We start from the raw sequence: 17,005 nt of genomic DNA on the forward strand, positions 1-17,005 counted from the left end.
TTGACGCTCACTGCTCAAATATCAGTCCACACAGATTAAAATAGTTCAAGTTAAGAGTTCAGAGTTTTATGTTTTGAACAAATTAACAAGTTAAGATGAGCTTTTTTTTAATGAGCTGACTTATTTTTTTCAGTAGTACCTTCTCCTATCATCAACCCATCTCATTGACTGTATGTAAAAAGATCATCCCCGGCCCCCAGTCATTGCCACTTCTCAACCTAAATGAATTACTGTATACCACCATAGAATCATTGATAGCTGTGTTTTAATTAAGCAGTTGGATTCGTCTGGTCCGTACTACTAAGTCAGCTGCTATGTGCCAGCCATGGCGAGCTGCTGGCGGAGATGGGACCCAACCGGTCCTGTAGTTGGGGAGATCAATGAGAATGGCCTGGTCCACGTCCAGAGTCGCAGCACCAACTATGGTTTCTGATCCCCTCCGACATCCTGTCCTCTGCAAGGCTTGTGGTCAGCATCCCTTATTTGTTTGAATTGCCAGTAGTAGTCATGTTGGACACATGTCAGGTACTGTCGTTAAAACACAGTTCTTCTTCTGATGTTTTTTTGGCGGTTGGCAAACAGCTTTTTTGGTGCATTAACACTACCTTCTGGTCCATGGGCTCACAGTTATTTGTGGCAAATGGCTACATTCATTTCAGTGTTCATGCATATTTAGCATGTTCATGCTGTGTGTGCGTTACAGGTTCCCTCTTCCAAATTCAAGCTCATATGTTTGTATTCACATCACCTGTCATTGGCATCAGTTCGATAATTGGTACGTGATGTCACCATCATTAGGAAGTGCTTCCACCTTATATGGCTCACATAAATATATTTGTTTTCAATACCTGCCTGGATAAACTGAAAAGGGAATTTTGGTGTTCTACCGTGATTTTAAAAAGAGTGGGAAATGTAGAAACCTCTTATCGACACAGTTCACACTTTTCCACTGAACAGCAGACACTTCAGTTTGTCTCTGCCAAGTTTATTTACACCATTTTTGGTTCATACCCTAATTGCCTTGCTTTGTCTGACAGGAATTGTTTGAAGTGAAAGGTCCCCTTTCAGAATATACGGGTGTTTAACAGGTTGTCAAGACAGCCTAAAGATTGTGTTATTATAAAAAAAAACAAAAAACAACAACTATAAGACCATATCCATAAAGGCTCGATGATAGCAGAATACGACTCAGACACAGATGGCCTGGCTACAGATGGCCTGGCTAACACAGAGAGAAGGGAGATGATGTATGTCACCTTGGAACGCTCAGTGGGGTAAGAGGCAGGTTGGACGTCAAAGATGAGGGAACATGAGAAATGGCTGACAGCTTTCTCCAGTGTAGCATTCAGGAAGAGCAATTCATGGCTCAGAGATATAAGTTGGATGAGATGAACCGCAGGGTGGAAGTGACCAACTGTCACTCCTTGTGCTGGTCGTGGTGGACAAAGAAATCCTGGAGGCTCCTGGAGATAAGCTGCTGCTAATGGCAGTGTAGAGGATCAACTTGCACAAGCAGCAACAGGGTAAAGATGGCTGGGTCAGTCCTGACCCTGTAAAGGCACAGTGATAGCAGAGTAGGACAAAAATCTGACTCAGGTGAAGAGTGCAGTACACTTTTACTCAAGGTGTTAGTACAGGTCTCCACCTTAACCAGGCGAACCAATGTAGACCCTGCTCTACACACTCTATTTCTGTTTGGAGAGGCATTGAGGAAATTAACATAACATATTCGTAACATATTTTGTGGCTAAGAAGAATACTTTAGTATTTAGATCTACCTACATCCAAGGACTCTATAGGGTGGCCTGGATCTTTTTTTGTGCTTGATTGTGGTTATACATGACCAGGAATTACAATTATACTTACACTTAATATTTAAAGGTGACCTGCTGCGATCAATTTTGTTCAAAACATGAGGTTACATAGTATTGTTGTTAGCTTGCCACAACACATTTCACATTTTATTGTTTCTCTGTACCATCTGATGATATGTTTTAGTAGGACATCCCCAAAGTTCCTATACTCCCAGTGGCAACAAACATATCGTGAAAGTATAAATTTGGATTTATTTTAGTCAAGAGCTACTCAGTGATGATGACATCATTTTAATCACTAATATTTTAGTAACAAAGGGATCTGGACTAAACCTGCTGTATATTAGTGGTCTTACAGGCCATCCACCAGGGGTGGACAGTAACGAAGTACATTTACTTGAGTACTGTACTTATGTATGTTTCCAGTGTCTGTGCTTTACTTGGGCATTGTTTATTTTTAGAAGCTTATGACTTTTACTCCACTAAACTTAAAATACAAATGTTGTGCTTTTGACTTCACTACATTTCTATGAAGTACTCATTACTTTGAAACAGAGCTTTTAGTTTGTGGAATTAATTTCCTCTCTTTTGAAAATGTGATAGACCATACACTGTGTTCATCACAGGAAAAAAACAATCACAGCCAACTCCTACACTGTCAGTTATGTTGTGTTGATGTTTGAATAGCTCGGTTTGAACCTGGCAGTGTCCTAATGATGGCTAAGTTAGATAAAGATACGTCTAAGTTTGTAGTTTTAGAAATAAAAAAGATTCCTTTCATTTTACTGCAACCAAACTTCATCACTGCCTAAAAAAAGAAATACAAAAATGACAATAGCTCTTTTTGTTATTTCAATTGTTATTTTATGGCAATTTCTACAGGCTTTGAAACATATCCTACAAGCTCTTTGTTCTACAGTCAGTCAGCAGGTTGTGTCAGAGTCATTAGGTTCTGTAAATGTGGAACAACATAACAATGAGTTGACATGAAAAAATTTACTTTTAAATACCTCAGTATTTTTAAAGAGCAAGTACTCCAGTACCAGTGACTGAACAACTTCCACTTGTATTGGAGTAATATTTGACCAGGAGGATCTATACTTTGACTCAAGTACTGAAGTTGTGTACTTTGTCCACCTCTGCCAGCCACCAAGAACAGTAAGCTTTAAATATTGGAAATTGTTTATTAGCTTTTACAACACAACTTTTTGACAAGCAGTTCTTCAAGATCACCTCACCAACACCGACTGACTCAAATGACTGAAATGTAGAACACAGTATGACAGTTTGACATTTCCATGTGTAATGTTTAACTGTTGCTGTTTCTTCTTTCACAACAATTTCAATCAATAAATGTGATTTCTTTCAAAATACACCAGAACATTGCAAATATAATAGTCCCACCAACCCTAGGGTATTACCTCCATTTATGTATGAATTTGTCCTAAAATATGGTCAGCCGTCCATCTTAGTTATATCACCAATTTATGAACAAACACAATCTATTTGAACTAATAACACACAAACTATTGTATGGTCCTTTCCCATATTGAAAACATCACTCAAATATTCACATTGCAGGTTAGAAAAAGTATGTGAACCTCTTGGCTAATGACATGAACTAGTTGGAGTCAAGAGTTTTCAAACCTGGAGCCAGTAAATGACAAAAGATTGGGAGCATAGGGTTTAGAGCTACTTTGAGTCATATAAAAAAAAAACTCAACACACATTTTGAGTTTATTATTCACAGAAAACATCTTCTGATGTGAACCATGCCTTGCAAAAGAAATCTCAAAAGATGAAGGATCAAGAATAGACCATTTGTATAAAGCTGAAAGGGGTACAAAGTAATCTCAAAGAGTTTAGACATGTGTCTTTATATGGCTTTAAATGGGGCTGATTTAGTTCTGTGATGAGAAGTTGGTACCCAGCTAAGCACTACAAAAAGAACCTCAGAGTAACAGCTAAAGGCTGAAAGGAAGCTGGTTGGAGGTGGTTAACATCTGTTTTCATGGGTCTACAATACACAGATCATGGTGCATGTCCTGCCACAGACACCAAGGAGGAAGCTGCCGCTCTCCAAAAAACATTGCTGCGTCCCCTGAAGTTTATCAAGGTCTCTTACAGGAAGATGTCATGAGTGGCTGTCCACCTGCTGAAGAAGCTGGTGATGCAGCAGGACAATGACTCTAAACATCAAGGTAAATGTACTACAGACTGACTTCAAACAAAGAAAACAGACCTGTTGGAGTCACCCAGCAGAGAAACTGTAGAATGACCTGAGAAATGTTCACACCTCATCCTAAGAATATGTCTGATCTGAAACAGTTCTGTAAAGAAGAACAATCCAAAATTCATTGCACAGGTCTGATCAGCAGCTACTGGAAGAGCTGGTTTGAGGTTATTTGTGCCAAAGGAGGTTTGATCCATGGGATCCAAGGGTTCACTTACTTTTTCCACCAGCACTTTGAATATTTGATGACTGTGTTTAATAAAGACACAAAAGATTATACTTGTTTGTGTCATTTTAGTCTAGGGGACACTGTGTTTGTGACTAAGATGAACATCAGATCATATTTAATGAATAGTTCTCATATTTTTTCATGGCACTGTAAGTAATTCCTTTACACCACCTGAGATTAAATATTAAGGATTCGCAGTTTTGTCGTAATGATTTGTAATAAATGAATGAAACATAATCCTCTTGGTTATGGACACTTCTCTGTTTCCTGGAAATGACAAAATGACACTAAAGAAGAGGTGGGCAATTATACCTACTTTTTGAGTGAATATTGGTTTCATGTCTTATTGATTCATCATTTACCAACTCAAACATCCTCAATAGAAACAATGGGGGCATTATGATATATATTATAGTTTAATATATCATTGTAATATATTAAACCAACATCAGTTACCACAACACTAAGAGTGAAATAAAAGACCCAGTCCACTCTGAGACAGTGAGAGCTCTAATCATGGAAAGCTTGACTCACCATTGTTCTCTCATCATTTTGGTATTAAGCAGTTTATTAATACTCTGAGAGAGCTGGATATTAATAAACCTTGTGTTTGATACCTCGCCTGACCCTGCTGCCTTGTTCTGCATAGTCAGACACACAAACAGTGTTTGAGCCTGTTTACTGGTCACAGTATAAGTGGCACTCTCAGCCTGATAGCAGTCCGGGAGATAAGGGCTCACTTTAACTAGAACTGAATAGAACCATGCACAAACATATTCATGGGGAAAAACAGACACAGGAGGTTTCCTGTGCCAGTCATCTTTGTTTTAATTCTATGGGGTGTAGCAACATGGAGAGCTGTCATGTTTGTTGTAATTGATATTAATACCTAACTCTACAACTGACAGTCAGTAACCATTGATTATATTAGAACTGAATTCATCTCACCCAGCAAGCTTAACATGCAGACCTTTTTTTGGTCTTTTGGTAGGTATGAAGCCAAGGTCTCCAGCATGCCCATCCATGTCCTTCCTGTTTTGGAACTTTTTCAGCAGCAGGACAGGGCAGAGCAGATCAGGCAGGCAGCTGTTTGTGTTGTCAGTCAGTGTTTTATGGTAGATTAGAGGTGAGATTTTACAGCTAACAGTTCCCCTGGCTGCTGGACGTTACATAGATACCAGGCCCTTTAATAGATCTAAACTCGGAAAAGCAGCACAGGGAGGGGTGAGTATTTGGTACTACAGCCTGGTTTGTTTAAGGAATATCACAAATGACATTGAGTAAAGTGACAGAAGACCTGAAAGCTCTAGAGAACTGGCAACAACAGAACAGTAATTGGGAGCAATCCTGCTGATAAAACCTATGTTTGAAGAAGTATCTGTGTACCGTATGTGAGTGATGGTTCCTGAATAAAACAACTAGAATAAGGATGATGGTTCCAATCAGCACAAAACACTTGCACTGAGAAAATCTACATTCAGTTAAAATGCACATATACTCCAGTGTTTCTTTGTAATGCATTTGATAGGATAAGCATTTTTCTCTTTTTTAATAAAAGCTACTATTCTGCATTAGCTCATTGTTTTGGTTTTACAGTGTGAAACTTTAGTGTTTTCATTCACTCTTGCCAACACTTCATTTCCAGCTGCAGCAGGCAGCTGTTATGAGAAGAAAAGAAGCTGTGATAAACCCACTGTTCACAACCTGCTCTGCACCAAACAGCAAATAGACAAAAGTTAGAAACTAGCTGATGGAGAAAGTGAAGCATTTATCACCTAAAGAGCCTGACTTTCCCCTCAGGAGTTGGTAGAGACCAGACCAGAGCTAAAAGCAAAGTGGATATCAGACTAATATTCATCAGGTGAATGGGAGACAGGTGGACTTTAAGTGTACTGTTGACCCTGGTATTGGAAATATCCACAGAGCTGTAGCACTAGATGATGTGTTATATAATACAGAGTTTAAATATGGGTCACATTTGAAAAAGGAATAACATTTACATAACATGTTACTCATAAACAAAACAGAAAGAAAACAATAAACTGGACAAAGGTAATATAAAGAACAGGTGAGGGATTGTGGGAACTTGTGTTGGATGAGCTTCACATTTCACAAAGTTCACATTCATTGAGTCTGACACACATTTATGAATCAGTGTTGAATCAGTTTTGTTAGGCAATAATTTAACTTTGTTACCCACTTTAAACATCAAAGTGTGTCTCCACCGCACTTTCTACACATTAACCTGTCAGTCTCCAATCTCCAGTCATTGGAGTGAAGTCCTACCCAGCAGCAGCCTGAGAGAAACTTCTCTCTAATGCCTGCAGATGTCAGCAACAGAGCAGGAATGTAGCTGTGGTTTATCAGTTAAACCAACAGTGCATCAGCAACTAGATGGCAACAAACTAGACAGTTTTGTCTATTTCACCATAGCACTGTTAGGTATCTTTTTTTATTATTATTATTATTTTTGGTATTTTTAAATTTGATTCAATTTTATTTAGAATTTTATAATATTGTAAAGAAAAAAAAGCAGCAGCAGGAGCTGTCTGTGATCTGTCTGTAATAAGTCTGTCTGTGATCTAAAGACAGTGCCTTAATTTTGTGATTGTTGTATCACATTTGATCAGATGTTTTCTTTCTCAGACTAACAAACCAGTGGCTGGTGAATAGACAGGTCCTGTCGGGTTCAGTCATATCAGCTGAACAATAGGACTGCCGATGACATTACACAATGTGTGTGGCTTGAGACAATCATAGCCTGTATGATGCCTTTTGACAGTCATTTTAAGGAGCCTACACATGTGGTCAAGGTAAACAGGCAAGCTGTGACCATGGTAACAACAACTGTGAGACCGGTTAACCCAAACACTTCAGCTGTGTCGGGCTTGGGTCGGGTTGATATGTGGTCTGTGCAGCACTCTATGACAACAGAGAGCAGATCAAGGCACGATTTATCCAGTGATCACATGACGCACACTCCAGACCTCCTCAGCTTCTCTCTCTTTATTTGGCCTCTCTATCGTATTGTGAAGGGTTGTATTATGTGTGTGTTATAAACAGAGTAAACTGTCCAGTATCATGTATCAGTATCAACTTGGCGACACTTACAGGCGGCTGGTGGCAGTCGTCTGCTTTCAGACTCTCATGTGAAAGTGCTCTGTAACGCCTGCAGATGTCAGCAGCAGAGCAGAAATGGAACTGTGGTGGGCAGAGCCTCAGTCTGGCTCCTGCAGACGAGTGTGGCTCCTGCTGCAGCAAAGCCCGACCCACATTAGAACCGTTTGATTTTATGTTTGCATACATGACTCACATATCAAAATCAGCTAGATGGCAGCAAACTAGTTCACCACAACATTTAACCAGAGCAATTGAGTAAGGTACAGAAATATTGTGTTGGCCTCAGTAATGAAATTCCCCTTTTCCTTCCACAGAGGTCAGAGTCAGAATGAATGTTTTGCTTAAGGACACTGAATCAAACTTTTGTACGTAGTACAAATCAAACCTGCAGTAGATGGTCCTAAATAACAGAAGGGATCTGCCTCATAAAGGGTGCTGCTTGTGCTTGTAGAATAAGATATTTTTTTGTGTTTTCAAATCAGTATCAAGAAACTTGTCAGGAGAGAGGCTGAGGGAAGTGAGTGATATATTACACCCACTTCAGTTTGGTCGGTTTGGCTGTTAGTTCAGGATACAACGCTAATTCTTTTAACAATTTATATTTCAACAACTGAACCCATACTCTTCATTATTATTTTTTTCTTCAGCATTTAACATCATTCAGCCGAAACTACTAAGACTGCCGCTGCTGACATTCGACGGTCTGACTCCACTGATACCTTTAAATCCAAACCTAAAACTCATCCTTTCACTGTAACTTTCAGTTAATTGCTTATTCTGTGATTACTTAGGCCTTGTACCTGTTGCTGTCCTACATCCCTACGGTGGTTTGGGCTCAGTCTCAATAATGTGTGTACTTATAATACAGTCCACAAGATGACTGTTAGCTACTGTATCCCTCTAACTCATGGAGTCCAAGTTGTGTTCCTCTCTCTCTCTCTCTCTCTCTTTTTCACTCAGGCTTCTCTGAGCTGGACCTTCAGCTGAGGCTGTTGTATGCTGTACAGACTGCATAGACAAATCTGACTTGACTATCAGTGGCTCCTGATGTTCAATCACAGTTCTGTGAGATAAGATAAGATAAGATAAGATAAGATAAGATAAGATAAGATAAGATAAGATAAGATAAGATAAGATAAGATAAGATAAGATAAGTCCCACAGTGGGGAAATTCACAGTGTTACAGCAGCAAAGTGGCAGTGCAGAGAACAGGAAAGCTGCAGACACTGCAATAACAAATATTTAGAACGATAAATAACAATATAATAATGTACTAAATATATAGATACAAAAAATTACATATTTACAACAACAGTAGCTAATGCATGAGGTTGTTATGGTGGTAAGTTGTCCGTTTCTGGTGTGTGTGTGGTTACTGAGCAAAGTGTTTGTTGTAAAGTTTGACAGCAGCTGGAAGGAAAGAGGAAGATGGTATCCCTTTATCCACCCCATCATGTTCCAAATATGTTCATTAGAATTAATTTTAAACTAGGTGATATTTAAAACTGGAGTGTGGGACTTATCCAAACATTTGGCCAATGAGATACAAAGCCTACGAAGCCCATCAGTTCCAGGTTGATCTCTGTATTCCACAGTATAGAGGCATTTTAAATCTGGAGTCTGTGGTGACTGACGCTGTGCTGAGGAGGGTGTTCTGTTGTCTACATGCATCTGGAGGCTCAATTAAGCACTGGATAAACAGCTGCATTATTTCTTGGACATTTATCATGTGTCCTGCAACATGCTGAAGTTTCCTAAACTAAAGACGTTTGTAGGAACCATCAGCATGTTGCATTGTGTTGCTTGGGGGACATGTTAGAAGTCCGGGAAACAACATGCAGCTGTCTGTTGGGTGCTTGTGTTGAGCTTCAGATATGTTCATGCAAACAACAGAGGAAGGTGTCAGAAGGAGCAACTGCAGCGACGGAGATGGAGCATGGATGTATTACTGTATCATTATTATCATCATCAGCTACAGCAGCAGGAGCACGGAGGAGCCTGTGGTGGGAAAACCTGGGAAGTGCCCAAGAAAAGTTTCTGATGCTCAGAGGAAAACTTACGGTCTAAAAAGAAAGCGACTGATGACGAGGATAAAGATGGTTTAGTGTTTTGTAAAACATCTGGAGTAGACTAAAGGCTGTCACATTCACTCTACCTAATTAATAAATTATTATCTTTGAACTGTGGAGGTGTCTGTGTTTGTGTAGTTACTCTCACTGCCAGAGGGGGGAGAAACGTTCTGCAGGTTTAACACTCAGTACAGTGTAAAAGTTTTATTATTATTATTATTATTAAAAAAAAATTTCATGCAGTTAGTGTTTAGGTCAATAGCATTAATACTCTACCCAGAGCTAAATGTTTCAACCATTTATCCATAATCTAACCATACCTCCTTTGGCTGTTTCAATGTCTCCACTTCAGATGTTTGATGTGAAACTTGACTCAATATGTTGATTTTTTTTTTTTTTTTGGTTTTTTTGGTTTTTGTTAATTTTACAATTTAGTCTTTCCACATACTCCCTGGTAACTGTATAAATGCCCTCTGAGTTCCATGTATCCCTACTTGCAAATGTATCACAGTCCAATACAACAGAATTGTCAGCATTACATTTTTCTACTTTTACTATTAGTTTCTATTGACACAGTGACGAACAAAAGAGAATTTCTGTTACATACTGCACATGAAAGGAACTACATAAGAAAATTTTACATTGATGCAGTCCTACAGTCTGACCATAATGACTCTAAATCTGAATAAACATTTTTCTGAAACACTGTAAAAACTAAATTTTAACATGATTATCCTCAAGAGGGAGGGGTCTACAGCAGGGCTACTGCACTGTGTGTAGATTGTTTTTTAATGTGATCTTTGGCCCAGAGTGAGTCAGGCAGTGGAGGCTGATCATACAAACAGACCTCTTAAATATTTCTTTCCTGCAGTCTGATAATTTGAATACCCACAAAAGTCTTGCCATTCAATACAAAAGTAATTCAGCACAAAGTTATTATTAAAAAAATATAAAATTATACATTGCCTCAATGTGTTATTGTGTAACTATATGCTCCTTCCTTCACACCTACAACACTGTGGCATTTATATTAGCTATTAGTGATGTAACACACGTGATTAGTGATTCAAATGTTGAGTGTAATTTAAGAGATGCCAGCATATCCACAGGGTTCAGCCTTTCTGTTCACAGTTGGAAAGAAGGAAGGGACATTTAACACTTTGGAACCAGGTCAACATTTATTTCTGGACAGATGACAGTTCAGCTGAGTCAAACCTTTCAGGAGTGCACAGCACGGCAGAGGACACAAGAAGGTTACAGCGGTGTCAATACGAAATAAATAGTGCACACACCGAGAGACTGTTTCAGTTTTTTTTTACTGATGTATGTCTGTCTTTGTGGACATGATCACCCTGCTTGATAAAAGTTTTATTTTCAACACAAATGTGAAAAACAACAGATGAATTGACAGATGGAGTTAATTTGACAATCACCTGTTGTGTGCTAAAAGGGCAACTCAGTCCATGAGATGACTGATAACCACTGCATATCTCTAACCCATCGAGTCCAAGCTCTGTGCTTCTCTCTCTCTCTCTCTCTCTCTCTCTCTCTCTCTCTCTCTCTCTCTCTCTAGAAGGGATTATACCCTAATAATAATTCAATGTTGTTGTCTTATTTCAAGCTTTTGAAAAATGTGCATCTTAAAATAAAATAGTTTCCCCTTTTCTTCTTTTTAAACTCCAGTTCTCATTTTAAGAGTCTCAACCATTTGTATAATAAACCATCTCAATGCTTAAACATCATCATTTTCTCTTTCTTTCCCTCTTACATCCCACTCCCCCTCTTCCTTACTTGTTTCTATGTCTCCTGTCTCATCTCTCAATGCACGACATTGGAGGTTTCTGTAACACAGTCCCTGGTACCAATGTAGTCACCGTTTTGACTATAAACAAGCAATTAGTTTTGGTTCTGTAACATCAAACCCTCTTTTAACCCTGGCCCACATAAACGCTGCATTTCATTGGTCATTCAGAAATGCTCCAATTTTTGTAAAGACCTCTTAAATACCTCGTAAATAACATACTTAGCTACTTACAAACCTACAGGCTCAAAGCTTTGTCATGAAACATCACACATCATTTCCCCCTCTCTCACTGCCCTTTAGTGAACTGTGCAAAGCCTAATGCAAACCTTAAGTCTTGTTTTTCAAGACTGTATGATGCAACTCAACACATCAATCCTCCGACACTCAGCAAGAGAAAAGATGCCTGGCAACAACACCTTAAGGTGACTCTGCCCAAAACCATTTGGGATCTTATTAGCACTGATCTCAGCACTGTCTGCTCCAGTTCAAAGTTACTCATCGTCTGTTTTACCAGTGTCAGAAATGTTCTCAGTCTATGACGTTCCAGTTGTTCCAGATGTCAACAATGAGCTATACTGTATGTTCTGGTCATGCTACTCATTAAACAATTTCTGGACCACAGTATTGTAAGAGTATCTGCAACAAACGATAGATCCTAATCCATAAATGGTGATAATTTATATACCTCCATCAGAACATGGCATCATTTCATATCAGTCAAATGCTTTAGCTTTTACGTCACTGTTAGCCAACGATTAGTCCTTGTTAGATGGGAGGTGTCCTGCCCTGGTTTCCCTTTAATGATTATGTGGAGAAACTATCCTTCCCAGCAGTTTGATGAGACTCTGATTCTAATCTAATCTAATTCAAATTTTTCTCTCTTTTTCTCCAGTACATTTCCTATACTGTACAGTTCACTGCTATATAACAAAAATTTTAAACTGGACTTGTTTTTTCATGTTCGGTGTGTTTTTGTGGGTTTTTTTCCCTTTTTGTCTGTTATTATTAATGCTGTTAATGTTGTCTTGCTTTATTATGTGGAAAAAAAAAAAAAAAAAGTATTAAAATAAGATCCTATAATTACAGTGAGTGGTATCAGAGAGAACAGAAAGGGCAGTAAATGTGTGTGTGTGTGTTTCACCATTCATTGATTGACAGACACAGACTGCTGCAACAGCTGAGTATCAGCCCAGATACAGTACAAAGGTTACTGCTATTAATACACACGGACATAAATACATACAAACACATAGTGTGTCACACTGCAGCTAATTTCACATCAGTGTCGACACTTTAATTCATGACTTTTCTGTAACGTCAGCGCTGTCACTGCTGCTCCCAGCCTCTTTCGCTGCTATGAATTCAGATCAAATTAGTCCGAAAAAAAAAACCTGCAATAGCACACACACACACACACACACACACACCAAGGAATCAGTGTCATTGGTTCAACCTTCAGTCATCTCAGTAGGAGTAATGTAACAACTTCATGGTTCAGGAGACATATGACAGGGCAAGAACATAAATAGTATTTGTGTGTGTGTGTGTGTGTGTGTGTGTGTGTTTGGGAGGGAGGGTGTCAATGGAGAGCAGAGAAGCTACAGTTACGGCAGGCTAGATTGAACAGGGAGACATTCTGAAGCCTCAACTCTTGGAAACCTTAGCGGTGGCCATTGCTGAGTGGAATAACTTGATGACCATTGCATCTCTGCAGCAGCGATACAGAGAGGGCTGATGACAATCACTGCACATCAAGAGGAAAGCAGGCAGAGGACACTTGGTAATGTGCTCTACAAGGTCAGAAGAGGCTGATGTTTAATTCACCTCCCTCCAGCAAAGAAACAGTCAGCACCAGTGATGTAGTTTGGAGAGCAGCAGCAGTGTTGAAACCTTCAGTGAAAACTGGAAAACTGGAGAACTGAGAGCTGCAGCAAAACCACCGTGCACTGAAACAACTAGCAGATACAGTAAATAGAGTCAGCACAAGTGCCTACTGGACTGAAGAATTTCATGGTTGGAATTCACAGTGTGCACATTTTCAGTCTGTGGAATGCTAGAGGCCAGCTGTCATTTCATTCATGTTGTTCACTACAACACTGCGCAGACATAGTCTGCAGCTCTGACATACTGCAGGATCTGGATTAATCCTCTTGATCTTAATCGTAACTAATGGATCCATTCAGCAGTCTTTGAAGAGTAGTTTGAATAGATTGATTGATTGATTCCAACCAGACTTTAAATTACCTAAAATGCTGAAGTATTCCAGTCTCCAACAGCAGTAATCCATTCACTGGTGTGTTATGTGCATTCTAGTTGGGATTACAGCCTTGTCACATGAAACAGTGCATGCTGCTTAGTCTGAGGTGGATAATCTACACAAACACACTGCTGCATTCAGAGCCAGCAGCAGGGGATTTTCACATTTAAGCTAACATCCAGTCAAGAGTTTCGGTTCTGGGTCCAGATGTTCCTCAACACGGTGCTGGTGGTCCTGACGGACCTGGCGGCCCGCCTCCTGGGTAACACTGTATTTCGTCAACACTTCCACCTGCTGCTGTCTGCAGTGGTGATGTTCAGTCCTGCGCTGAGCTTCTGGGTCTCTCAGCACAGCATCTTTGCCAGGAAAAGCCACTTTCTCTACAGGTGAGTCTGTTTCCTGTTTACGTCCTGCTCGCTCGTCTACGTTGGACCAGTAGCATTATGGCGTCACTGAGATGCATCTGCCTGCATGTGGTTGTTGTTCAGGGAAAATTTACCAATAGACAGTGATTGGATTGTTTGATTTGTGTGTAGCTGAGGCAGAATAAATGCACTGTTGAATTGTTTATTAATATGTTTATCCATGTTTCCTCCTTTGCGTTTAACTGTTGACATTAGATGACATAACAGTCACTTTTCAGTTGTTTTTAGTGAGTTTTCTGTGACAAATCTAAACTAGATCATGTATTTGTAACAGTCATGTCACTAATGTCTGTGCTCAACCTTCGAACACTCATTAGCTGTGTCTCAGTTCCATAAAACAGACTAATACCATATGTTAAGTATGATCTGTCCACCGAAAAGCATAGTTGTACTTTGGTAATTAGTAACCTGAAAACCAGCAATTAATCAATTTCACTGCTTCATACTGATGGGCGTTAATCAAGCTTGACTTTTGGAAATCAAGTTTGATTGATTCACAAAAAAAAGACAGTGGACACACTGGGTTCATTAAAGTGTTTTTATTGAAAACCAAAAGGCAAATTTATTAACGTAGCATGTTTCACACACAGAGGCAATTCAATTTTTTAAAAAAAGAAAAGAATCGAGCATAGAAAAATATTAAAAGATTAAGAGTAAATGCATAAAAAGAATAAAGTACATAAAAAGTCATGTTGCATAAATAGCAGTAATTAATGAGCTAAATGACACTAAAACGCTCTGTTGAGCTGAGAATGATTACTCTCATTTGACCCTTGATTTTTTTTTCACACAGAAGGTTAATATACAGTTACCAGTACAGTCAAAACAGAATTGAATTCTCTATGTATACTGACACTTTGGACTTTTACTCAATGTACTTCTCCAGTGTGAAAGCAGTATGGACTGTAAACCTTTTTGCATTTTTATGTAGCACAAATGTATGTCATACACAGCTTAACTTCTAATATTGCTCACTACAATCTATAGAAAATTATCATGGTAGTTATGTAAAGTGGAAAATTCTTCAGCAGTGGTTTTTGATTTTAACTTTAAGGTTGAAAGACAACGACACAGTGTGAAATGTGAGATACTGAGTGGGAGCCATTAGAGGATACCACTCTTACCACTATAATTACGCTGACTTGTCAGTTAATGGGACAGTGATGTTTCACTACTACTCTTAATTTTCAGCGTGACAAAATATAATTTTTCTCCCATCAATACCTCTAACTTTCCTTCTAAACTCTGTCCTCATCTCTCCCCTCCCTCCTCCAGGATCTTCCTCCGCTCTGGCTGGGGCTGGACCTGTGTCTTTGTCGGTTCCTTCGTCTTCCTCCTTTCCTTCTCCATCCGTCGTTCCCTCGCTCTCTCCATCCGTCACCTCTCCAGGCTCGGGGTGGCTGGTGGACTGTGGCTTACTTTCTGCAAACTCCTGGACCATCTGGAGAACGCCACAGGAAGCTGCTATGAATCCTTGATCACTGACCAGGGGGCTACCAGTGGCCAGCCTATGTTGGTGTTACGAGAAGGGGAGAGCAAGTCTGAATGCCTCAAGGCTGGGATGCTGTGGAGAGGATATGAAGTGTCAGAGGACGTCTTCCTTCTCTGTCTTTGCTGCCTGCTGTTGGCAGAGGAGACGGCTGTGTTTGGTCCTTATCTAAGTCTGGGAGGGATCTCAGATGCTCCTCTGAGGATCCTCTTCCTGTTCTGTGTTCTCCTGCTTGTGCTCTGGATCTTTCTTCTGTTCTGTCTTTTAGCTTACTTCCCTCAGTTCCCCACCCAGCTGTTGGGGGGCGCTCTAGGCTGTCTGAGCTGGAGGGGACTGTATCAGGGTTGGTACCGCCTGGGGCCCAGCTGGTACTGTCCAGGGAGGCCTGGAGTGGGACTCCTCAACACCAAGACCAGCAGTGTGGAAGCTGAAGATGCACAGCTGAGCCACAATCACTGCAATTAACTGGACAAACAAAGACCTTAAAACAGATCTCAACACTGCCACAAATGTGAATTCAATCATTAGTTGATCATGGTTATTTGGAGATGACTGAAGGTTCTGTTGGAAACACAAAACCTGTCCATCCGTGTTCGTCGTCGTCCTCAGTAAGATCAGCATCCAGCTGAACAATCTAATGACTGAGTGGGCTTTAAAACTGTATGTGCAAACATGCTTTTTTTTCTAACATAAGCCACAGCAGCAAATACATATTTTGTCATCAGTAGACTTGTTTTATGTGACATCATCACAGTGAGCCACTGTAGAGTCTCCGCAACAGGTGGCAGCAGCCATTTAGATGCAGGTTTGAAATGTCTGAGAAAGCCTGACTTTGCTGAAGCCACGGCTCAGGTTCTGTTTGCACCGCAGAGAAAAAGACAAGTATCTGAAATGACCTGATGGAAATGTGATTTACTAGTTAACATCCAAATTTCTACAACACTTCAGTAAATTCAGAACATGTAACAAAACACTCAAATTCTGTAATCAAGGTAGATTAGTATTACGTATCAAACATCCACGTTTCTCTAAGTGTCTTTTGAATAAAGACCAGTATCTGAAAGCATCTTAACAGACAAGTCCCACCTTGAAAAGACCCTTACCTCCAGAGGGGGCTAATTCACTGTAGGTTTCAGTGCCTATTTGATTATTTTGTATTCATCCTCGTCCCCCAGGACCCCACACCCTGTGTTTAGTGTCTCATTGGGCTCCACATACGGTGGTCTTGGTCTTGTTGGGTCAGGCTGAGAAAGGAGAGTAATTGTGAATTGAACTAGTGTGTGACTATATTCGTATGAATGACTGTGTATAAGTGTCCGTCTACAATTAAAGAGTTGCAGAGCTGCAGTTGTATTGTGCAGGTCTATAGTGTGAGTTGTTGGACCTTATGAATGCAAAGGCGACTGTCTCTCTCAACTATGTCACCACAAAGGGTCTGAATACATCTGTAAATTAGAGACCGTCAGTTGGAGATTTTTAATACATTTCCACTTTGTGTAGACTGATTTGGGGGGGGGGGGGGGGGGGGGGGGGGGGGGAATTGGGGAATTCACACTTTGAGAGAA

At 39.9% G+C, this 17,005-nt stretch overlaps 1 protein-coding gene across 1 annotated transcript; it reads left to right on the plus strand.

Annotated features, from left to right (window-relative positions):
- The first annotated feature begins 12,726 nt into the window (after positions 1-12,726).
- fitm1l (fat storage inducing transmembrane protein 1, like) lies at positions 12,727-16,783 on the plus strand. Its single transcript, XM_071491165.1, has 2 exons — positions 12,727-13,912; positions 15,227-16,783. The coding sequence occupies exons 1-2, from the start codon at positions 13,734-13,736 to the stop codon at positions 15,903-15,905; spliced, it is 858 nt and encodes a 285-aa protein (XP_071347266.1). The 5' UTR covers positions 12,727-13,733; the 3' UTR covers positions 15,906-16,783.
- Positions 16,784-17,005: the final 222 nt, after the last annotated feature.

This window comes from Trachinotus anak, unplaced genomic scaffold (assembly GCF_046630095.1).
Source record: "Trachinotus anak isolate AG129_WGS33_773 ecotype Australia unplaced genomic scaffold, CSIRO_AGI_Tana_v1 ptg000012l, whole genome shotgun sequence".
NCBI lineage: Eukaryota > Metazoa > Chordata > Actinopteri > Carangiformes > Carangidae > Trachinotus > Trachinotus anak.

Bases quoted from the DNA above. Each gene is read 5' to 3' on its own strand.
- fitm1l (XM_071491165.1), top strand. From the start codon at position 13,734: ATGTTCCTCAACACGGTGCTGGTGGTCCTGACGGACCTGGCGGCCCGC. The intron at 13,913-15,226 runs GTGAGTCTGTTT...TCCCTCCTCCAG, and splicing joins AAAAGCCACTTTCTCTACAG to GATCTTCCTCCGCTCTGGCT.